This window comes from Cebidichthys violaceus, unplaced genomic scaffold (genome assembly GCF_023349555.1).
Source record: "Cebidichthys violaceus isolate CVI_PGR_0920_01 unplaced genomic scaffold, fCebVio1.0.p SCAF_24, whole genome shotgun sequence".
Classification (NCBI taxonomy): domain Eukaryota; kingdom Metazoa; phylum Chordata; class Actinopteri; order Perciformes; family Stichaeidae; genus Cebidichthys; species Cebidichthys violaceus.
The window spans coordinates 6,104,219-6,128,149 of NW_027176417.1; the positions used below are offsets into that span (position 1 = coordinate 6,104,219).

The 23,931-nt window shown below is 48.5% G+C and overlaps 3 protein-coding genes across 3 annotated transcripts in view; 1 reads left to right on the forward strand and 2 right to left on the reverse strand.

The window, feature by feature from the left end:
* LOC137879223 (adrenodoxin, mitochondrial-like) overlaps positions 1-248 on the reverse strand; it is a 1,984-nt gene extending 1,736 nt beyond the window's left edge. The window contains exon 1 of the mRNA XM_068719901.1: positions 194-248. Within this exon, the coding sequence (XP_068576002.1) occupies positions 194-248 (55 nt within the window). The remainder of the gene's footprint in view (positions 1-193) is intronic.
* A 106-nt stretch (positions 249-354) lies between these two features.
* On the forward strand, positions 355-3,849 carry LOC137879166 (uncharacterized). The gene is made up of 8 exons (XM_068719789.1): positions 355-378; positions 531-569; positions 1,072-1,289; positions 1,373-1,435; positions 1,793-2,462; positions 2,591-2,728; positions 3,167-3,277; positions 3,619-3,849. The coding sequence occupies exons 5-8, from the start codon at positions 1,896-1,898 to the stop codon at positions 3,691-3,693; spliced, it is 891 nt and encodes a 296-aa protein (XP_068575890.1). The 5' UTR covers positions 355-378; positions 531-569; positions 1,072-1,289; positions 1,373-1,435; positions 1,793-1,895; the 3' UTR covers positions 3,694-3,849.
* Positions 3,850-3,978: 129 nt separating this feature from the next.
* Positions 3,979-23,931, reverse strand: part of nbeal1 (neurobeachin-like 1) — a 35,076-nt gene continuing 15,123 nt past the window's right edge. Inside the window, 43 exon segments of the mRNA XM_068719890.1 lie at positions 3,979-6,373; positions 7,386-7,521; positions 7,608-7,756; positions 7,925-8,086; positions 8,573-8,689; positions 9,061-9,155; positions 9,351-9,523; positions 9,636-9,745; positions 9,877-9,966; positions 10,130-10,246; positions 10,388-10,485; positions 10,832-10,949; positions 11,096-11,205; positions 11,424-11,554; positions 11,655-11,795; positions 11,893-12,017; positions 12,121-12,216; positions 12,328-12,432; positions 12,568-12,701; positions 12,785-12,933; positions 13,026-13,152; positions 13,733-13,857; positions 13,989-14,146; positions 14,273-14,422; positions 14,531-14,839; positions 14,919-15,207; positions 15,331-15,506; positions 16,293-16,892; positions 17,240-17,328; positions 17,806-17,938; positions 17,941-17,967; positions 18,123-18,281; positions 19,219-19,378; positions 19,468-19,570; positions 19,825-19,984; positions 21,148-21,281; positions 21,370-21,547; positions 21,666-21,755; positions 21,904-21,989; positions 22,171-22,480; positions 22,665-22,784; positions 23,048-23,180; positions 23,337-23,908. Coding sequence (XP_068575991.1) covers positions 6,269-6,373; positions 7,386-7,521; positions 7,608-7,756; positions 7,925-8,086; positions 8,573-8,689; positions 9,061-9,155; positions 9,351-9,523; positions 9,636-9,745; positions 9,877-9,966; positions 10,130-10,246; positions 10,388-10,485; positions 10,832-10,949; positions 11,096-11,205; positions 11,424-11,554; positions 11,655-11,795; positions 11,893-12,017; positions 12,121-12,216; positions 12,328-12,432; positions 12,568-12,701; positions 12,785-12,933; positions 13,026-13,152; positions 13,733-13,857; positions 13,989-14,146; positions 14,273-14,422; positions 14,531-14,839; positions 14,919-15,207; positions 15,331-15,506; positions 16,293-16,892; positions 17,240-17,328; positions 17,806-17,938; positions 17,941-17,967; positions 18,123-18,281; positions 19,219-19,378; positions 19,468-19,570; positions 19,825-19,984; positions 21,148-21,281; positions 21,370-21,547; positions 21,666-21,755; positions 21,904-21,989; positions 22,171-22,480; positions 22,665-22,784; positions 23,048-23,180; positions 23,337-23,908 — 6,849 coding nt within the window. The 3' untranslated portion in view covers positions 3,979-6,268.

Consider the following 23,931-nt stretch of genomic DNA (forward strand, 5'->3'; position numbering starts at 1 on the left):
GGGGGGCAAGAGGACTGTGGATCCAAGGAGCTGATTTTTTGGCCATGCGGCCTCCCTTTGTCTGCGAGAGTTGAGACCCTAACTGTGACCCCCACAGTGTCCACAGTCACAAATTACCGATTGAGCCACACTCAGAGTAAACCCAGTGTCGTTCACCTTCAACGCATTTACAAAACAGGATGTGGTACAGTACATAGAGTGTATGGGTACATGCCGGCAGGCGAGCCCCGAGGGCAAAGTGCATCCATCGTCAGCCGTGGGAGATGCAGATCAATCGATAATCTCGTTCGCCGTTATTATCTGGGGTTTATGACCGAGAGACGGTGATATATTAATGGGACGCCTTTTGTTCCCAAGTCTTCATCTCTGCTGACCCAGGTAACCGACACAAGAACAGACTCGCGGTCTCTAGGTGTACATTCCCTATAGAGCACGGGATATATATATATAGATATTATATATATATATATCTATATATAGATATATATATATATAGTTTCAAGTTGCTCCGTTTATTCTGCCCTTTACAGGATGTTCAAGTACGGTGCTGCTGTTCCTGACGCTGTCAGGTAAGATCTTTCATTTCATTTCATCGCTTTTTTGATACATTAAGCGTCGTGAAGATAATTCAGGGTTTTTTTCTGTAACGTATTTCCTTTGATTTATTTGGAGAATATGAAAATGTCCATTTCTAATTGGAGGTTTTGACAGCAATGTAGTCCGAGCCACTGGACTTTACAGAAATAACAGCTTTATTGATTTGTTACTCGGTGAAAGAAAAGTTAATAAATTGCTGTAAGGAGCCAAAATAGTTCTTTATCTGTCAACTGGCCAAGTTATTTGCTTAATCAGCAAGGCGGTCTAAGCTTGTCTGTATTCAAACACCACTATCGCTAGGTTTCTGCCTGTAAGCGAGCATCTCTAACACTAAATAAACTACAATTGCCAAGGCCCGATGCCTCGTCTGGCAATGTTTCAAAAAGTGAACAATAATGCGTGCGTCCGCCCCACCGTTCGGATAATGCTACGCCTTTCAGGTAATGAGCAGGATGTGTAAAACACCCTTCGCAGGCCTCCAAGCTGCCCCCCTTGCGGTCCGAAGACATTTGCAGAAGACGTCTTCAACCTACCGGCTCCCGGATGGCTTTCGACAGGGCACCGAACACTCCGACGTCCATAAACCGTTCCCGACCGCTTCCGTCAAGGCACCGAGCCCTCGAGGAGATTCCTCGTCGACCTCAACACTGGCCTTGTGCAGGAACACATCAGCGAGATGAACAGGAGAGTGGGTAAGTATATAATCAAACCCAATCAAGAACTAACTACTTAAACCCGTTTTTGGGGTTTTTCATATGTACATTTCCTCTTCTAGCTTTCAGCCATCCTTCAAAGGGATTTGGAGAGATGGAGAGAAGACACTGGCTGACGGATGAGGGTGAGGAAGCCATAAAGTGAAATAGTCACAATTTATGGAAACTCAACTGTGATTTATTCTCCACTACTTCAGCATCTACCCACAAGAAACTACCAAGATACAGCAAAGACGACCGTTAAAGCACAAACTTTGGCCGCGCAAGAGTCATGGATTGCAATGTTGGCCGCCTTATCACTTTGGTCCGGACTGAATTATCTCGACATCTAGTTTTATTACGGCTATAGACTCTTATTTTTTGGGTTTTCTTTCTTTTATGTACTCAATATAATCTAGCTATACTAATACTACTAATATACTAATACTAATACGCCTGTAGAATATATTGTAACCTTTGTAACCTCGTCTTCTGTTTTACAGTTCCTGTGGATGTTCCAGCCCAGAAGAACGGTGGTGGTTGGGTCCGAGTCGAGGAACCCTCTGCTCTCATCTCCCAGATGGTTTCAGACAGGGAACCTAACCCATGAGGTTCATCCCAGATGGTTTCAGACAGGGAACCGAAACCGTCATGTCTATCCCAGAGGGTTTCAGACAGGGAACCGAACCCATGAGGTTCATCCCAGATGGTTTCAGACAGGGAACCGAACCAATTAGGTCTATCCCAGAGGGTTTCAGACAGGGAACCGAACCCATTCCAACAATCCCAGAGGGTTTCAGACAGGGAGCCGAACCAATTAGGTCTATACCAGAGGGTTTCAGACAGGGAACCGAACCCATTCGAACAATTCCAGAAGGTTTCAGACAGGGAACCGAACCAATTTGGTCTATCCCAGAGGGTTTCAGACAGGGAACCGAACCCATTCGAACAATCCCAGAGGGTTTCAGACAGGGAACCGAACCCATTCGAACAATCCCAGAGGGTTTCAGACAGGGAACCGAACCCATTCGAAAAATCCCAGAGGGCTTTAGACAGGGCACCGAACCCTCCACCTCCAAGCTCCAGAAAAAGACAGTGGCGTGTAAGGGGGAGGTCGTCGATGGAAACTGCTACGAGTTCAACCCTACGCGGCTGGCCTTCCGAGATGCGCAGGTTAGACGCGTGACATCTCGCATTACAGTTATACACAATGATGCCGAGTGAGCCCGTGTCACCTATACCGTTTTGCGTTTGTGGCTCTACAGATTAAATCTCAAACTTTTCCGTGTCATTTATCTCAGGCCTTGTGCAGATCTCTCGCCCCGAATGCTGAGCTCGCGTCTGTAACCACTGCCGATCTGCATTCCCGCCTGGTCTACCTGGTGACCGAGGGTGGCAAGAGCAACCCCGTGTTGACCTGGCTGGGAGGCACGGTCAAGGCAAGTTCCTTTCATTAAACAGCCCCATTTAGAGTAATGTTGTGGAAAACAATCTCACATCACCATCTTTATGACTGCGACGTCCTGTACTGTGGCACGGAATCGAGGCCAAGGAGAGTGTCATCAGATATGTTATCTACGGGACCGATAGTGTTATTCTTACCTTGGTTAAACATTGACTGTTGAACTTTCATTTTTCAAATGTTCCCATCTGTTTCTGTACCGTCACTAAACAAGGCCAGAAAGCAAAAAAAAACACTCGCAAAATCCTACTCGTGAACAGTTTTAACAATTTCAACGTATTGTTGTAGAGGCACTTTTCTTCATTGCATACTTTTACTGAAGTAAGATTTTTAAAGAGGATTTCACTTTAGTATCGGATCTGAACACTGTGTTAACTGTCAGTTTATTATGCGTGCATGTTCTTGCGCACCTCAGAACGAGCGGGCATCGTGGGTAGACGGGTCAGAGTGGCACTACAGCGACTGGATGCCGGGCCACCCCAACATTCACACTGATAAACCCGTCTGTGTGGAGATGTTCAAGATGGGGTAAGAACACGGGCCAATGACTGAATTGTATACAAAACTGTTGTGTTAGGCAGGCGGACCGTTTAAGCGTGACTATGTAACAAACACTGACGGGTGGTTTAAAAGTTCAAAGTTCAGATAACCGTCGCGTTTACGTCACGGAAAGTTTGATAAGATACAATATCGACTTGTATGAAGGAATCTTTGCCCCTTTGAACTGCTTACTTATTGTTCTGTCCCATCAGCACAATGAATAAATACCAGTAACCAGAGTTGGGTTTTAGACCCTAGAACCGTGTGTTAAGTTAGGGTGAGGGTACCAACTTGACTTGGTGCGATCCTGACCCTACCCTTTCTGCAGATGAGAGCTGGTGGACGGCCGCCGACTGCGAACTGAAGAGAGCGTCCGTCTGTTCGTACCAGATCGCTGCGTGAAAACCACAAAGAAACAGAGCGTGAGAGGGGGGGACTCTCTTGATTCGGTTCCTCTTGTTCATCCTTCACAATCATACAGACGCGGTTGTTGACACTAGTTTGGGCTACTGTCCTCTGTATACATCTGTATTATCTCAAATAAAACATGGCATATTACATCTGTGTGTGTGTGAGATCTGTGCACAAAAAGAAAAGACATTTTTACCGTGGCAGTGACTCTTCGTTCTTCTCTTAAGCGTTTACGGTAAAGACCTCAGACAGATGAAACACAACTCATACAACCTGTTTAAATTTAGACAAGACTTTAATGATCATTTTCCACTTGTGTATACAAAGCAGTTTATACAGATTAGGAGCCGAGTTTAAAACAATTTGTTACAATTTAGTACCTGGAAAGTGCAAAAGTACATTTCAAATACGCGGAAATAAAAATCATGCTGTACATTATATACCGTATTCATAAATAATCACAGATATACACACATCCATTTGGTGACGGTCACAGAGAATGTTACTAAGACACAAAACTGTAATTTTGTTTGATTTCGCTTTGAAGTCCTATACTCTTGGCTTCCGTTGAAACTGTGGAGGTTTCACGTCTGGAATGCTGCTTTCATTAGATCTACCGGAAGGTCGGGGGACGATGAGCTTCGGCGAGGAGAGGAACCTGTGTTAATGCCACGCTGGGATAAAAGGCACTCCGTTTGTTGCAGTCGTGGAACAACCCAAACAGTGGTCTATTGTCTGAATGACAAAATGTGGATGAGCCAACGAAGAAAAGACGTCTTTCACAGAAACCTCAGAAGAAGGACACAGACTGGTCTTTGCGCTCCATCTCGCTGTGACATTTAAATAAAAACGAAATACAAAAAAAACCCACTAGAGAAACCTTGAATCCAATGCCGAATCCATGACCCATGAGCCCAAACAATCAAGGTCTGCCGTGGTCCACAGAATCAGAGAAACCGCATCAACAGAATTTGGCTAAAAGAAATAAACACGCATCATTGGCATGTCTCACACACACACACACACACACGACACGCACAGGTATGGTGCAAAAATATAAATCACACAGTCTCATCCACAGGAGCTTCATTCTGTGCTCTTTGAGTAAAGAAATCACATTCACGACGCGTCTTCCACTCCACCTCAACAAGGCACGTGAGCCTTGTTGATGCCCCGTAAAAGAAAAACTCACTTCACAACGCGCGGGAAGGAGAATGACATGTCGAAAATAACAGAGGATGGTAGTTTGAGGCAATTGATGCGAGCTAAAAGGAGAAGGAGGGGAGGTGTGGTGCTTTTACCGTCCCAGTTAAGCTACGGGAAGACTGGAGATAAAGGGCTGGCAGAGCAAACCAAGACGGGACAGAAAGACAGGAAGGAAGCGTCGACAGCCCCCCGGCGAAGGAGCTGTATTGCCGTTAACGCTGACATCTCGTTAAGCCCTTGAGGATTTCGTCTTCCTCCTTCTTTTGCAGGTGTCTGAACAATCTGAACAGTTTTAAATATGCGACACCGGTGCCTGCATTCAAGAGACAAAGTGGAATTCTAAAACCGCTACTTTTACTTATAAATAAACACGGATTCAAGTAAATTAAAACATTCGATCAAGTGTTGTGTGACTTTAAAGCCGCATCTCTCTGTACTGCAGTGACACATCTTCACATGACAATGTAGTGTTTCGTCCGTAGTGAGAATATTTTCTTTTACAAAAAACTATATCTGAAACGACAAGACGCTACGGATGTTTCTAGAACAAAACAAGTCGGATATATCGAAGCGTTTAAAAACAAAAACAACAACCATCAGTGAGCCTAATCTCAAAATGGACCAAAACTGTTATGCATACGAACAAAGACGCCAAGTTGCTGGGCACATGCATAAATCTGTCCAAGAATAATAATGCATAAGAAAAGGCAGAGAGTTTGGTCTTGTGAGCGACGGAGCCGTCTTACTGCATTAAGGCTGCTGTGTGGCAGCTTTGAGGCAACCGGGAGCAGTCTCCGCCTACCGAGCACAGGCCCGCCTGTCTGCATCGGAGGCAAACTAAGGGGAGGGGGGACAAAAAGGCCACTTGAAACTATATTTCGACAGAGAGCATGGCAATACACTGCGCACGCACGCACACACACACACACGCATACATACAGGAGAGCAGTTAGCTCACTGATCCTGTGGCATCTGTCGGAGAATACACAGTGCCTCTGTGGAGAAACTTTAGTATCATGTAAAAAAAATGACGATGGCCAGCTGGGGATTAGGAGCCGTGGTGTTTGGTAGTGGTGTGGTGGTGCTGAAGCTGGATTTGAGCCAAGGCGCCGGCGCCGTACGCTCAATCCAAAGCACAAAAACAGACACAACAGACGCATGGACGTGCGGGTTTTGCGATGCTCTAGCACCTCAAAACAGCCGGCCGTTAAACAGTGGAAAGGTGCTGGAGGAACGGAAGGGAGTTCCTCAGACAGAATGAAGCAAACCGTTTGGTGATTGACGGGTATGGAGGCGAACTGGGTGACAGGAATGTGGGATGCACGTAGGAGGGAGGGTTCGGGGCTCGGAGGGGACCGGGTCAGTTGTGGTCGTGCTGGGTGTTGTAGACCGTCTCCCCCGAGGAGATCTGGGTCAGTCTCTTGCTGGAGCCCCACAGCTTCCGTGTGATCTGGCCCGAGCGCATCTGAGAAGAGCGGAGGAAGAAGAGGAGGAAGTGGGATGGAGGAGAGCGGGGGAGAGTGGGGGAGGAAAAGCGTGAAGTCAAAGGAAACCGGAAGGAAAGAAAGGAGGGATGTGATTCATGAGTGATTGATTAGTTCATTGCAGCTTGATTGACTTGTGAGGCAAATAAATAAAAAAAAAGGTTGATTCACTTTGGTGAGAAAAGATGAAAAGCAGAAAGGTGCGATGGTTCACACATCACTATTCACTGCCTGCATCTACACTACCACACTATTTACATTATCAAAACGTTAAAGTCCATCTCGGCGCAGGATTATTCGTTTTGCATTATTAGATTGTGGCTACACTGTTAATATGGCTTGAGTTTGCAGAAAGCGTAAATTAGTCTTAAGTTTGTTTCACAGCATATTTGTTATAGTGGTGGAGTACACGCATACACGTCACATAATGACACTTCAGGTAAACAGCAGGGGTTGGAGTTTATCCCAGGTCGATGGCCAAATAAGTCAAATATTGTACGGATGAGGTAAGCGCAAAAAGTTGTTTTCGGGTCACGGTTGTGGCTCTAGTGACCTCTGTGTCCGCTCAAAGAACGAGTTAAATCTGTGTGGCTCAGATGTAAGTATGTGTGTGTGTGTGTGTGTGTGTGTGTGTGGGGGGGGGGGGGGGGGGGGGGGGGGGGTGTAGTTAGGGATTAAGAATTGTGGGGGCGACAACCATCCCTGAGAAGGAGGGGTGACTGTGGATTAAAAGGTCATTGAGGACATTGAGGCCAAGCATTGCAACACAGGTGATGTGTGCAACAAGTTTATCTCCGTGTGTGTTTGTCGGGGGGGGGGGGACTAGAGCCGATGGGGTTTATGGGAGCTTGGAGAGGGGCTGAACACGAGCTGATCGCGCTGGCGTAGCAGGCGGGTTGGCGAGCGGGCCCGGAGCGGGGCCAGCAGGGGGGAGGCCAAGAGCGGCGATCCCTCCAGGCTCTGAGCGATGTAGTTCCTCAGCGAGCTCTTTACCTCCGCCGGCTTGCCCACGCCCACGATGATCAGCTTGCCGTCCTCCAGGCCCACCAGGACGTGGCTCTGCTCTTTGGCGACCGAGACGCAGCGCACCGGCACCCTCATGGCCATGGGCTCCGCGCACAGGGACAGACTGCACGGGAGAGACAAAACACAGCTGTGACGCCCACATGCAACGCAGACTAGCAGCTAGAAAAATGCAGTTTCAGAGGAGTTTACCTGTAGAGGTCCCGGATGGACAGGTATCCCTGCTCGCTGCCGATGACGACGTACTCCCCCGAAACACACATATCAGTCAGCTGCTCCTTCAGAGGCTCGCTGCAGAGGCGCTTCCCATTGACAGAGTAAAGGTGGAGGGCGTTTTTATCCTGGGGAGAGAAAACGAAACACCCGCTGTGAGGAACATTTTCCGACTTAATCTCAATCCTTAAAAACCCGTGTTTGTAGCAGAATTTGAACTGGAAACCTCCAGAAAAAAAAGGATTTGTAATGTTTCTTGGGAGTTTTCTTGGGAGTCTGCGTATATCTGCGTGCACCTTGAGCGTTGCTTTGCCTTCGAGGCAGGTGTGGACCAGCAGGTGACCCTCCCAGGACACGGCCAGGTGGAGGATGGAGAGCGGCAGGGAGCTGTCGCACGGCGGTCGCAGGCAACGCATGTACTGACCCCGCCGCACCGTGTGGATGATCACCGTCCCGTCCTGGGGCACCGAGAGTGGAAGCACACAATGAATAACACACACGCAATGATAAAACCTGATAACAAATTGTGAAATTGTAGATCAAACTATTAAATAGATAAATATCTTCCCACTTTACTGATTCGGTCTCTAACGTTTTAATCAAACAACGTCACACTTGAATGTAAAGTGTACTTTTAATTCAAAAAAGGTTCAGTCACTTGTAAAAGTCTGCTGAAAAGTCTCAATATTCATTTTATTTTTCAGCAAAGTCGCATTTTTTCAAATTAAGCCACATAGCACCAAACATTACAACGTTTAAAGCCTTACAAATCTCTCTACTTTAAAGACACAGAATTACTCATATCCAGGTCAGGCTAAAGTAAACCCATTTTCCAGCTCATAACAGTGACTCAGCATGTGATTGACCCACACGTGATTCGATTCTCCAGCATGGCACCGTCTTTCTGTGTGTGTGTGTGTGTGTGTGTGTGTGTGTGGTCTTACCCGCGATCCAGACACAGCCATGTCCAGCTCTGTGCTGATGCTGACACTGACCACCTCGTCCGTGTGTCCATACAACACCTGAACCGGTTTGGGATGGAGACCCACAGGAGCTCCACCCTGCACAAACAAACAAAACGGACTGAGAGAGGGGAAAAAACTCAAGATAATCCACACACCTTCCTGTGGAACTATTTACTTTGTAGCGAGCTACACCTGCCGACTGAGGAGGCGTGCAGCGATACTGCTAGCTCACCTAGCACCACTGAGCTCTTTTTTAATCTTCTAGCTACATTAATCGACTTAAAAACTTGAATAATCCCCGAAAGTAAGACCCCAAAATGAACACTGGCCCTTTACATTGAGGACATTTACACAGGCGGATGGACTTATTCGAGGGTCCCCGATTACTGAGTAACATGTTTTTTGAAGTTGAATCTATGACTTTAAAACTATTTTAGCAGATCAGTATCTGTCACGGCTGTGCTGACCTGCTGCAGAACCTGCCACACCATGCAGGTTGTGTCTCTGGAGCCGGAGATCAGGTGGATGCCGCAGTGGTCCGTTGACAAGCAGGTCACGATGTCTGGAGGAGAGGCGAGCGAAACCACTGATTGTTACAGGACATACTACACATACAACAGGAATTTGCAGCCTCATTTCCAGTCTACAAGGAAGGGCTAGAAGTGTCATCATCGTGCTTGGCCTGCTTGTTCTGGATGTGACACAAGCCAAGACTCGTCTTCGCTGAGGTGTGCGTAAGGGTGCAGGGTGCGTTTACCCATGTGTCGGATGTGCTGTCCCACGGTCTTGCCCTTAACGAGGGAGGTGACCCGGAGGCTGTTGTCCCAGTGGCCGCCGCTGAAGAGCAGCTTGCCGTCGTGGGAGGCCACAAACAGCCCCGCCGTTACCTCCATGCCGGGGGCGAAGGGTCCGGAGAGGAAACGCTGGGTCCTGGGTAGAGGAAGACAGAGAGGACGGAAGGAGGGAGAGCTTAGAGAGGATGCTGCACTGTTACCGCGGAGCTGCTCCGCTGTAAATACTGGGTTTGAATGAGTGTTCTCACTTGGCGTTGGTCACGGTGGGGTCCTTAATGAAGGTGAAGTAGTTGGAGATGTTCTTGTTGTAAGGCAGCCACCCGTGGGTCCCAACCAGGCAGTTCTGACTCACCGTCACCTGGAGACGGAGCAAAAACCATTCATTCATTCCGGTTGTTTACAACTTCTACAATTTAAAAGGAGTAAAAAAATAATATATATATATATATATATATTATAATGGATGTTAGTATTAGCACCCGGGCTCACCATGGTGTCAGGGCTCCCCTGGGTGATGAAGGAATGGGACTGATTCTTTGGCACCACGGCCTTAACCAGCGGCACGTTGTCACTGATGCCCTGCAGCATGACGGGGGGGGGGGGGGGATTTGAAATCTGACTTATTATAGGGGCATGTTTTCATGAAAAGTGATGGTTATAATTTTGCTTAAATTATTCCTGATTCCTTTACTAGCTTTATAAAAAAAAAAAAAAAAAACACAGAGCAGTAGAAAGATCAAACCTCCACAAAGAAGGACTTGAGGTCGCTGAGGTGTTCGAACATGCTGAAAGGACACGAGTCAAGCTGAGCCTTCCTCTTCTCCACTTCCTCCTGAGGCAGTCGCACTGGATGGGGCTCCTACGCTCACACACACACACACACACACACACACACACACACACACACACACAAGAGTCTAAATCCGATTCATCGGCACAGATGCAGCACTTCATTAGCTCGACGGGTTTCATGTTGCGTTTGGCGTGTTTGTGTCTGCACCTTGAGCAGCTGGCAGGGCGTCTGACCAAAGTTGCTGATCATGCCCTCCAGGGCCTTGCGCTCCTTTTCATCCGTGATGGCGTCCAGGTCCACCGCCCCTGCAACACCAAACCAATCAAAACACTACGCTGACAATTCACAAAGGCGGTGGTTCGGACGTCGTCGTTGTCGTCGTCGCGTCGTCGTCGTGCAAAATGAGAATAAAACACCATCTTGCATTTCCCTTTTAGGAATTAACAAGTACTTAAATGCTTTTTTATTTATTTATTTATTGAAATACAGCTTCCAAAAATACCACAAAATAAATATGTGTTTAATAATACAATCACCAATTATTTAAATGTATTTTTTGTTTTGTTTGAAAAAGAGAGGAGTGTGACTGAATGCCTGAAACAATGTGTACGACAACAACATTGTCAGTCGCCACTGTTCTGGATGCTTTACCCTCGTATGTGCAATAGTAGAAGACGTTGAGGGCCTCCACCGCCGCGGGGCCCCTCTGCTTGTAACCAAAGATCAGATCGATCCACTCGTGAAGGTGCGCCGATACGTACTCCGACTCCTGTCACGAAAAAGCACATGCGCACTGTGGTCGTAAATGATACGCAGACATAGAGCCAGAGTTTCAAGCTCCCTTACTACACTACTGAGGAGGATCCCCAAGAAGCAAAGTCAGACAACAGCAGTAGAAGTAAAGCTGCATCTCACCAGGGCTTTGCGGTGTTTGTAGATGAAGTCTTCGGGGGACTTGGCCCATTTGGGTAGAACGACATCGCCTACCCTTTCCTTGGAGATCTGCAGCCGACCCAGATCAAAGCCTGAATGAGGGACGAGGGAACAGAAAGAGGGAAGCGAGGTATAAAGAGAGAACAAACGGTGAAAGACGGAAGGAATCACAAAACAAACAACAAAACATAGTTATGCCTTAAGAAAATACGAGCTGCCATCATAACATTGGTAGAAGACGTGGTCGATAGTTTTGTGTATAATATTTCAAAGCATTTGAAAAAGAATCCTCAATATACTCCAACCGTACCGTTTTGGTTCTCAAGGAATTCTGGGAAGTAGAAGAACTCCGGAATGAGCTCCTTGACGTCGTTGGGGTTGTCCATGAGGGTCTGCCATGTCGCGGGGATGGAGTGGAACTGGCGGTCGGCACAGTCAAACCTGAGCCGAGGCAGGACGGAACGGATGAGCGCCTATAATAAACACTTAACGTGTGCGTGGGAAGCAGAGGAGGAGCGGTGTGCCTGACTGGTCTCCTTACCGTCCGCTCTGCAGTTGGATGTGCAGGGAGGTGAAGGGCTCCACTCTGATCAAGTAGTGCATCACTCCGGCAGCGTTTGAGTAGTGGGTGCCATAATGGAACCTGTCGATGGTGCCCGTCGGGTCCTCGAAACTTTCATACCTGACGGGGGCAAATTCAAAAAGTTGACTTGCGCAAGACAAATCGGCAGCAACGTGCCTTCCTCTGATAATTTCATTATGAGAATAATTTAACGTACTTCTCTCTAACAGCCTTGGCATTGCGTTCGTTAAGAACCGCCACTGGCTTCGACAGGTCCCTGAATACCCGGGGATCAGACAGGTCCAGCTCCTCAGAGGTGTAGTCGGCTAAAATCCAGGGAAACTGGTAAAAACACACAAACAGACACATAAACACACAACAAGTTAGCTCAAACATTCCCCTAGTCGCCACACTTGTACAGCCACGTATTCAGCGAGGAACGTACCACCGGATACTGAGCCAGGTTGTTGTACGTTCTGCCTGCAATCGTGTTGAGTTGCATCAAGTAGTCAAAGTTGGAAATCTCCCGGTTCACCCATTTCTGTGCAAAAGCAGAGTTCTCCTCAGTGTAACGCAAAATATTACAAAATCGTATCATCAAATCCTCTTTGAAAATGATAAACCTCAAAACAAGATGACATTGTTTCCTGACCTGTGTAAGTCCGGAGGCTTTGAGGAGCTCCTGCGGTGAACGGGTTCCATAAAGGCTGAGGGATCGCAGCAGCAGCAGCATGCGGCTGTAGACCTTGTTCCTCACCTGTCAATGACAAACACAACCTTAAACTATTTCAAAAGGCAAGAGGGGATCAAATATTCTTCTGCGATCAAAAGAAATTCAAACCTCATTCAACAGGAGTTTAAAATTTGACCAACGCCTAGTTAAATTCATTACCTCCTTCTTGAAGTTGAGGAAGTAAGTCGTCTGGTCGATGAGGAAGATCTCCAGGGCTGAGCGCCGCAGGTTGTAACGCCGCAGGTGGACCTCTCGGATCTGAGACAGGGGCCATTTGAAGTCGTGGCCCACTCCTTCAGGAAACAGGTTGACAGTTAGTGTACGTAATGTTTTTCCCCCATCTTTTCTCTCCCCCCCCCCCTCGCTCTCTCCTCACCTTCCTCTTTCTCCTGGCTGCTGTCGTAGAAGTAGATGTGTTGGGTGGTGAGCTCCAGGCGGCCGGGCACCACGTCCACCACCGTCACCAGCTCGCAGTCCTCCCACAGCACCAGCTTCTCCTTCTGGCCCGCCTCCTCTGCTTCAACTCTGAGGGACAAAGAATTGTAGGATGTTACTCTCGATCTGGTTTCTACAACAGGAGCGCGGTTGTTCTGTGGTTGTCGTGTTTGAAGACTGACTGGTTGTTGGCGGCGGCCGGGTCGTCCTCCGGCAGCTCCAGGACGTCGTCCTCCAGGTCGCTGACTTTGACCTGCTTGGCGGCCTCCAGCAGCAGAGACTCTGCGTTTACACGCTGCTGATGGACACCTGAGAAAAGCAAAAGAGAGGGGAGAGGATTAAACGCTGAGAGGAGGCATCCAGAGACGGTGTCGTGGTTAATAACATAGCAGTGCAGGAAATTAGCTTCCTAACACGCCTGTCAAGGGCTGACAAAATACAAAAACGTACCTGACAGGAACATAACATGTTTTTATTTCAGCTCTGTTTGGTTTTTCTATTCCATAAACAGAAGATGTACAGTCTTAAACTTGCACATTCACAAAATAAAAGTCCAAATAAAATAAAAGCCTCAACCTTATACATGACTACTGGATCATCCTCCTTATAAAGCAGATGAAAGGGCTTAAGGAGGACTTTTAAGGTCAGTCCTTTCTAATCGGTTTATCGAGGGTGGGCTGGATGAGTGTGCTCATGACATACTGTACACACACTTGTCCACTTGTCAACACGTCCTCTGACTGAATACGACTGAAAATTAGTCCAAATATTCGAGCATTCATTCAAGAGACGACACACACACACACACACACACACACACACACACACACACACACACACACACACACACACACAGCAAAAAGCCCACAGAGAGGCGTTGTCGCATTACCCAGGTTGTCTCTCAGAGCGCTGGCCTCTCGGTGTGGGTCAAAGTTGTAATTACGAACCAGCTTCAGCCTCATGCGGGAGAAGTTCTCAGCGCTGGACACCCTCCAGTGCATCTCATCCTGCTGCCTGTAAGAGACGGTTAACAAAACACACTCATAAATAAAGGCTGCCTGTATTTACATCTCTATATATTATATTAATACACTTGGTTTTTACTACAGTAGAGTACTGCAGCGGAGAGAGGTTGACGTCGGTACCTGTCAGCCCAGGGCCCTCTCTCACACACCAGACCCCGGCGTGCTGCCTTCCACTGCCTGAGGGTGGCGGTGTTCTGGCTGTGCTGCTGCTTCAACATGCTGTTGTAGCGGAGGGTCTCCTGGCGGCCTCGGCGGGAGAAAGGCTCCACAAATTGCTCCTAAAGAGGGAGAATTTAGTAAAGACGAGCTTTGCACCAAAAGATTAGATCAGACGGGGTCCGAGCTCGGACAGAAATAGAGGGGAAAAAAGGCTTCAGTTATTATTTATTACTGATCCAACTCACCTGGAAGCGGATCTTGCTCTCACCCCTCTCCCTCTCTCTCTTATGCAGGCTGACCATGAAAGCCTCGTAGCACTCCTTCCAGTAGAGAGCCATGGTCTCGTGGCCCTGGCTGAATGTTTCGATTTCATACTGCTTCATGTACGGGATGATCTGGAGACAAATGAAAGTGAAAAGGACAACGTTCCCATTACGTTTCCCAATAAATCCGTATCCAATGTAATCCAAAACAACGATTAACTCTAAATCTCCATCTCGTACATATTTGTCGAGGTAGACGCGCCACTCGGGGGAGTTGCAGTACAGCTGGAAGTCCTCGAAGAAGGACGGGCTGCCGTTGGTGTCGGGGAGCTGGGGGAGGTGCAGCTCTATGAAGAGGAGGCGGTGGACTTTGGAAAGCAGCGTTCGCAGCAGGGGGACCAGGAAGGAGTACGTCTCCTCCCTTTCCTCCTGGATGGAGCGCCGCAGGATGCCCTCCACCTTACCCAGCAGGTAGCAGGCCTCGTCCTGGCTGGACACCTGCTTGGTCTGCAGGATGCCGTTGAGCTTGGCTGTGGCCATGGCACACACCTGGGACAGAGGCCAGTTATTAATGTACATGAATAAAGAATACACACGGAAAGGAGGGGCGGTGGGGAGAATCGCTCACTTCGGGGTCCTCCTGAGCCATGAAGCCCAGCAGCAGCCGCAGTCCAACTTGGGAGAGCTGGAACCACTGAGCGCCGGCCGAGTACCACACCATGAGGCTGTCCATCAGCGTCACCGTCTCCTCCAGCACCTTCTCCGTCCACAGCGCCGGGTTGACCAGGCCCTCCGCCTGCAGGAAGTCCTGCACCATGTGAAGCAACCGCACCGCGTTCTCCGTGTGCTGCGGCAACGTGGCGGCCGACGCCTCGCGGTTGTCGCCCACCGCCCACTCCAACATGCGCTCCATGAGACTGCGGGGAGAAAGAGAGGGCACAGAGGGGGGGGGGGGGGGGGGGGGGGGGAACGACACCCGTTAGACACCGTCAGCAAACCAGTCTCTGGAAACATGTTTTCAGCTCCCGCTACGGGCTGACCTCAGTTTGATTTGGTCAACGGGCAGCAGCAGCTCGTTGGCGGTCGCCAGTTTGGTGAGGGCCGAGAAGACCTGGCCGCGCTCCAGCCACGCCGAGTCGTCCGAGCCTTCCACCCCGCGCCACATCACGCACAGCACGATCTCCAGCAGCATGGTGCACAGCTCCTCCTCCGCCCGCTGGGGGGCGACATCACACCACAAAAGGAAGGGAAAAAGAGAAAAGTCATTTTTTGAAGAAAAAGAAAAAAAGGACTTTATTAAGATGCTGACAGTTGATGTCACTAACAGCATTCCTTATTTCCCTACTTAATGCATTTTAATACCTCTCACAGCCTTGTGACGGCCTGAGCTTCAGCATGATCCCTCTCTAATCTGTCTCCGGATAAAAAGTGCTCAGTCTGGAATGTAGACGACACTACATTTGTGATGGCTGAATTTATTCTGCCGCTTTGTCACATTCCCCTGCGGCTTTAAAATGACACATTTAATTCTATAACCGACAGCTTCCTGCTGTGGGAGGGGACGGGTCGTCTCTCTGCCTCTTCTCTGCACCACCAGCGACACCCTGAGAGGAGCGCGCTGGATGAAAGTCAGCGCCGGTAAGAAGCTCTTGCTGTGTAGTAGCATTGAGGCAACCTTTGAGTACAGACAATCATATGAAACAAAAATATCTTACTTGCTTACTTCTAGGGGCTTTATGGGAAATCATTTTAGGGATTATTGTGCGATTCCAATTGTTTGTTTTTTTAAACAGATCTAATATTGCTCTAAATTGAATAGTTGCTTTAAAAGAAATGTCTGGGGAGGAAAGTGAATACATCACTTTTAAAAGGATAAGATTAGAGATATGCTATGTTTTTCTCATGGGATTTGAGGAATATAACAATAAAAAAAGAATATTGCCACTTAAAAAAACAATAAACCTGGTGTCAACAACAATGCATCACAGAGGCACCGTCTCACCTCAGCATTGTTGAAGGACTCCCCCAGTGAGATGTTGTCGCTGAAGAGAAAGCTGTCCTCAGTCAGGGAGGAGGTCGCATCTCGATCCCTGGCGCTCCCCGGGAAAGGCTTTGAGTTCTCCAGCGGCGATGGTGTGCTGGGCATGCTGCCAGGTGTTTGGCTGCCGCTGTCCCCGCCCTCGTAGGCCTGCAGGTGGGACAGGTCCAGCATCAATCCCCCCGACTTTCCCACCACCCAGGGCCTGACGTGCGGCGGCGGCTCGGCGGAGGCCGAGGAGGACGGCGTGTCCAGCAGCGAGATGACGTCGGCGTTCTCCAGGCTGTCCACGGAGCGGGTGTCGCCCACGCTGAGCCGGTCGTCCTCTGGGCGGCCGGCGCTGCCCGCCCGCACCCTCTTCTCCAGCGGCAGCTCCAGGAGGTTGGCGCCGCCTCCGCAACCGGGACGGGTCAGGTCCAGGCTGCAGGCGCTGATGGTGTCGGTGCCCCGCTGGGGCTGGGACCCGTCGCTCCGCAGATAGAGCCGCATGAGAGTGTCCTGCCAACACTGCTGCTTCGAGATCTGGACGGCGGCGTCTTGTTGGGATTGTAGCAGCTGGTACACCTGAAGACAAAGAGGGGGAAATGTTGAAGTTAATGATAACGGCACTAAACTCAACGATGATGGATGACTGTTGGTTCACATACTGATACTGGGAAAAGCTTGTGTGTGTGTGTGTGTGTGTGTGTGTGTGTGTGTGTGAGTGAGTGTGTGTGTGTGTGTGTGTGTGTGTGAGAGTGAGAGGGGGGGATGTAAGGAAATAATGGAGGAAGTGAAGGAAATAGAAAGTAATGTAGGAAGCAATTAATCAATTGCTGGGACCTTCGGTTATTTCCTGCGTCTGCTGTTTTGCAATATTCATAATGAATAGTGTGGATGTCTGCAGGTTTCAGCGCAGGTGTTTTACTCACCCTCTTGCAGACGAGGAGGCGTTCGCTGGGTCCGGTCCGGTGAGTGAGCTGGACCAGAGCCATCAGGTCCTTGTAGTTCACCATATGATCTGTAGATTTTAGACACACAAGTTCACATTTGTGCAACTGTATGTGGTATTGATTGGTGCTTCCATGCGCTTATTGTCTGTGCTTTTTTTTTTTTTTTTTTTTTTTTTTTTTTACTAATGACAGACAGGGGAGCAATTGTGTCTAATGCCTCCGACGTAAAACCTGAGCTCCATTGATCCATTTGTCAGCCTCTCTAAAATAGCCGCTTAGCCTTCAACTGCAGTGTAAGTATGACTAGAGTAGAGGACAAAAACAAATGAGTATTGGCTTAACTCTCTGTTTGGACTCAGGAAAATAATTACATTAATTCAAGGAACGACATGTAATGGAACTGGTCTTAAAGGGCAGCAGAGAACAAAAAATTCAAGGGTCTATTAGCAGTAGATTTAGCTCCTGTAGCAAGTATAAATCTCATAATCCTTTCATTCTTTATTTGCACTAAATAAATTTAAAGTAACACTAGAAGAAAAGTTGACCTGTGTGGAGGACCTGGTTGAGGAGACAGCGGATCAGTGTCGGAGTGATGTGAAGTTCGGAGAAGAGCAGCGACAGCCCGGCGTAACCCGCCTCCCTCAGCCGCAGGCGCTGCTTATTCTTCTCGTAGACGCGGGGTCGCAGCGCAACATGCGCTCAAATAACTGCGCAGAAGAAGAATCGACAATGTTGAGTTTGTGTTTGGCCCAAAAGTCACTTTTACATTCAGGTGAAGGACAAGCACGGGCCCCAAACTGACTCACTAATGTTAAGTGAAGCAAGTACATTTGTAAAATTCCATATTTGTTGATGGACCTACCTTGAAGACGAGCTCCCGAAGTCGATCCGAGTGCTTGTTGTTGAGCACGAGAGCGTAGCAGGAGTCGGCGGCACCGGGCTCGAAGAGGAGCAGGAAGAGCTGGTCCCGGGCCGGACTGGTCTGAAGGAGGCTGAGCAACAACTCCAGCAGCCCACACAACTGCAAACACACAGCAACGACTCCATCTAACACTGCGGCGTAGTTTTGACAGATTTTAACATCGTTTCGAGACGGAAGTCATAGAACTGCCTCGATCGATTACTTTGTTTGTGTTATTGTGTGAATCTAAACTATCCCTTCAAAATACCAAAGTCACACAATAACACAAAAAAACAGCAATTTAAAGCAGCAATTAACCAGAAACTCCTGTGTTCTACCAGGTAAAATTGCTGTTTTTGTCAAATGAGTCTAACTCATCAGAAAAGGCTGTATGGCGGCAAAATTAAGCGGTGAAAATATTCTAAATATAGCGTATAATTAAACAGATATTGATTTGTACATTGCTTTGCCTGTGCTGTACTGTAGGTAATACTCTTTATGGATTATGGATTAGTACCTCATAAAAGCCCACTTCAAAGAGATGCAAACAGTGCTTGTGTTACATGATTTATACCTGGATCATGTATGTAATGTTTAATCACATGTTGTACTTTCATGGATTTAACATAATACATGGCCTTTGAAGACTCAGTGCGGTTTGATGAATAGATAAGTATTATCAGATGCCCAGCAGTGAAGGAGGATCATGAGATTATATTGACCATATGTTCATAGAGGGTGATGTAAGCTTCCACTAGTGCTGCGGTGTAAGAGGATATGCAAAGTGACAGACAAGATGAGACTGAAAATAAATTTTAAAAAAGCAGAGAGGTGTGACAAGTGGAGGAAATTGATTCCACAAAATAGACAGTTGAGAAATTGAGTGGTTTGTTTCAGCCGACAGCCACTGATGGATATTGCTGACAGAGAGGGAAAGGTTAAAAAAAAACAGCTGCCAGGCGGGAAAATTATGCCGACAGCTTCCTATACAGGCACTCCTGCAGTAAGTCTCTTGGGGCAGCAGAAAAATAATGTCCAACCCCCCCCCCCCCCTCACCTGCTCCTCGTCTCCGATGGCAGCGATGTATCCCAGAATGCTGTGCATCTCCTCCTGCGACATGCCCTTGCTGATGTAGTACTTGATGAGGCCAGAGAGAGACGCCCGGACGGTGCGGACGTCGTCCTCGCTCAGGTCGCTCTCTCTGTTGCTGCTCCTCCTGAATGAAGGAGCACACGACGACGACGTTTAGTGAGAAAGACGCCGAGCTAGTCGGACAGGGATGAACTTTGGGAAGCAGCATCTCACCCGTAATAAAGGCGCACGGTGTCCAAGAGGAACTGAACTCCATATTTCTTTCTGAACTGCTTCCTGTTGTCTTTGATGACGGTGGACATGTACTGGATATGACCTTCATTTGAAGGAAACAAAAGAGAACACCTTAATATGGAGACAGTCTGGGGACATATCCTTCCACCATTCTTCCTCAAATATAGCAAGTCAATTTCTTCCAATTGGGTTCACGCTGCCTGACAAATCATTAATATACATGCATTGTTATTCAGCTTCCTCAAAAACAGCAGGAAGTACTGACCCGTTAAAGAAATAGTTCAACTTTTTGGGAAATGCAGCGCGAGCAGACACACACAAACACACAGATCTAACCTATGCGTAGAGCGAAGTCTCCTTTGTTCCAGATGTTGAAGTTGAACAGCAGATGTGTGTGAAGCTGCTGCAGCAGAGCCTGGTTCTTCTCATAGGTCACCTGTTCTATCAGCAGCTGCATAGAAACCAGCATGCTGACGTCCACGTGACCTGTCGGCAGCTTAACGCAGACAAAAACAATGCATTGAACTATTGGTTCGATTACATGCACACTTAATGGTGCGCTTACAAAATGATAATACACAAGAAGCGGGAGAAAAGCATGTGATGTGAACGGGGCACTTTTAAGACACACGCATCGACAGGTACTTACTATATATAGCCCCATAAACAATGATGAGGCCGGTTGGAAATCAAGTTTAAAGCAATGCCTCGAACACATAACCCGCCTCAACAAACCAGATGAGGAACACGTTGAAATGGGTAGATTCACATTAGCGGTTTTATTTTTCAACCATTTACAGGGTGTGGTTACTTTGCCTGGAGCGGCTTTTACCGTAAAGTCATTTTCTTTTATCCGAGTCTCAGTGGAGTATTTTATTTTCCCACGGGGTAAATGCTAATTCAGATGTATTTCCTCGCGATAAACAAATAATTACTTAGGCGCACGCACCAGACAAAAGATAGAAGAGGGAAGGAGGATGAAAGAGAGCTGAGGTAAAAAAAAAAAAAGAATGAGCAATCAAGGGAAACAGACAGACACAAAGAAGAAGACAAACACGGGGACAAAAGCTGTCTGAGGTGAAGTCATTTCAGGTCGAGCAACATTCACAATTCTCTTATGTCCTTTCTGTATGTGGAGACCAGTACTGTGCTGTCACCAGCCACATATCCTGCCACTGCAGTGTTTTTAAGTTTAGGGCAGCAGAGAACGAGCAAAAAAACAACCTCCTTGTAGATTCGCAGATTTAGCTACTGTAGCAAGTATGAATCTCATAATCCTTTCATTCATTATAAATAAACAGGGTGAAATGCACCCTGTCAGTAGACAATGACAAGAAGAAAATGCTTTTTAAAGCATCCTTCTAGATCACAGTCTTGCCTGCATTTTCTATAACTGCGGCGAGATGGAAACCACAAATCCGAATGACCCAAAAAAAAAGCTTAGCTTGGTTTTGCGCGACTCTCGCAGGATTAGCATCATCAGGAGTCTTCAACTCAATTCAAACATGTTGATTTGTGTGCGAGTGAGGACGTAAAAGAGATATCTTTTGAACTGAATTTGAGGAGCGGCCAGAGTCTTGTTCTGTGCACATCGGCAAAAGTTCCACCCTAACGCCCCAATAATAATGATCACGTGCAAAACTAAGATGAAACGGAAACCTTCTGCAGCAGAGCTCCCAGTGTGCCGACGCCATGCGAGTGGAGCAGATTCTCCTGGTTGATAGGGTGCCTCTGCAGGAAATGCTTCAGCACCAACAGGAAGGTGGCCACCAGATTCTTCTCAAGGCGCGCCTCTGAAAGCAAAAACAAACATTTGTTTCCACACATGCGGCAGTTTCACGTTTACATTTAAGGTGAAGAGGACGACCAAAACAAGCGTACCTGAAGCCCGGTTGGACGGCAGAATGACCCAATCTCCGTCGGCTGGCGTGGTCACATCAGGGGTGATGAAATCTGACCCGGCTGCAGGATCACTGGCCTGTTGATCCGGGGTGATCAGAGTCAACTGCTCCAGTATGGGGAAGAGCACCGGCAGGCCGCCCACACAGTTGATCATATCCTGCCGCAGATTCACAACAGCGACACGTTTTCAAACAGAAATGCGTGCAATTCAAGTTGTAACATTCCCCTGAGCGCAGGACAATTACACGACGGCAAGAGACGCACGATCCTCTCACCTTGATTTCCCAGTTGACCACTTTATTCCCAGTCAGGCGTCCATGCAGCATGTTCGGAGACAGATCGAGACAGATGGGGTTCCTACACGCCTGTTGACAAAACAACCAAGTTTAGTTAGCGGATATCTTTCTAACAAATAATAAGAATTGTTCTTTAATAGGACTACATTGGTGAACACGCCACAAAGCAAATTTCCACATTCTGAAGGGATGACTGAGACCGCAGCGGTCCAATCACCTTGGGCGAGTAGTGCAGCAGCAATTTGGTTGAAAGGTCGCCGAGTTCGGATTCCTGGGCTTTGAATGGAGAGATGCAGTTTGGACCTGCGTAGAAGACAGGAGGAGGGAAAGCTTATGTTTATGATCTGAAAGTGAATTTGACTAGTTTTTAATCTTTATTGCTGGTTTAATTGTCCTTCTTTGGTAACACTGTTGCTGCTTCGCTGTTCTAACACTATTACATTTTTCTGTAACTTCTAAATCTCTCCTCCTCTTCCCTGCTTACCAGCACTACAGATGGCTTTTATGTGGTTGGGCTGCAGGGCTTCATGGAAGACCATGACGCTTCCCAGCTGGCCCTGCAGCGAGGTAGGACTCCCCCACTCGCTGTCCTGGGTCCCCGCAGAGATGAGCTTGGTCAGAGACTCCGGCTTCCCGCCCAGCAGCCCCCCCCAGGTCTGCGGCGACAGGATGGCGCCCAGCGAGGAGCGAGTGGTGGGCGTGGTGGCGGAGGAGAAGGGCGGGTCTGGGATCTGGGAGGGCGGGGGAGTGGTGGTCCGGTGGCCCGCTGAGCCGATGCAGCAGGAGATGAATGGCTGCGGGTGGAGGACAAACAGAAACATGCATGATGTGAATTTAAGAAACCTAAACAGCTAACTGCAGGTTGCCAAAGACCCATTTATGTCTGTAAAATTGAATCACGGGTAGCACTGGCTGATACACTGAGTTGCTAAGAAGTTGGTGAATTCCCACTATTAACCAAATGAGTGCCGGTCTCACCTCTGTCATGGTGGGATACTTGAGGGGGGCAGACAGTTTCTGCTGCCCGTCCACGTAAATGTACACGAGACTCTGTCCGAATGGCCTCTTTCCTGGTACGTGCACCACACCGATGCTGTGCTGTTAACGGAAATCACACGGAATTTAGTCCCTTTAATCCCGAGCGTTGCTCTCTTTAATCAGACATTTGGTTAAAAGGTGTAATCTTCTAAATACAGGGTGCCGTCTGTGTTGCCAGATTTCTTTTTAGTCTAGATGTCCCTGGGGAAAGTGAGGGGAGTTCAAAATTATTTTCTGCAATATACAGTAACTGGCACATTTTAGTGGCTCAACCTTTTCAGTAAATTTGTGTCCGACAGCTGATGTCACTGAACCTCACTCACCCAGAGAGAGTCACAGAAGCAGTAGTCGGGCAGCATGACCGTGACGTACTCCTTCTTCGTGCACACAGCCACCACCAGCACACCCGCCGAGCTGATGAAGGCCTCGAACCCCGTCCCTCCAGGGGTAAAAAAGCTGTACGGGATAAAACACAAGAAAATCGTTTGTGATAACCTCTCGCACTGCAAGGAGAAACAGTGAGCTTGCTTTACTTTGTCAAGACCAGACATTAAGATGACGACGATCTTGTGTTTCAGTCTCTCTCCGCAGTACTTTCTCTGTTCCTCTCACCTGTACAGCTGCTTCCTCTTGTCCGTGCTGAGTGGGCCCAGCTGGTCCTGGTCTAGTGACAACCAGGCGAGGAAGCTGAAGGCCGAGCCGGGCCAGCGCTGCACTGTCGGAACAACAATGCCCGCCATGCTGGGTGACAGGTCAAAGTACTGCATGGCGCTTTCCAGGCCCTGCTTCCGCACCATGGCCAGGAGGGCCCTCAGGGCGGGACCCACATAGGGGTGAGCTTGAGTGGACTCTGGAGGCCTGAGGAGGCGAAGGAGTCCCAAGAGTTCCCTGGCGCCCAGGGACTGGGAGCCCAGCGAGCCCACCAGCCCCAACAGGCTCTCGGCGCACGCTCGGTGCAGCCGCTGGTCGCGCTCCAGGCCCGCCAGCGCTCGCATGACCATGGCGGCGTTGACGCAGGTGGCGCGGGTCTGGCGGTTGAGGCAGCTGAGGCGGCGGAGCCAGTCGGCCGTGAAGAGCTGCTGCTCCGACGAGTCCAGCTCCGGGAGCCACTGGACCAGCAGCAGCAAGGGCTCCACGTTGCTGATGCCCAGGAGCCCCACTGAGGTGTGCTCCCCCTCCACCGCCTGCACACAGAAACAGAAGAAGA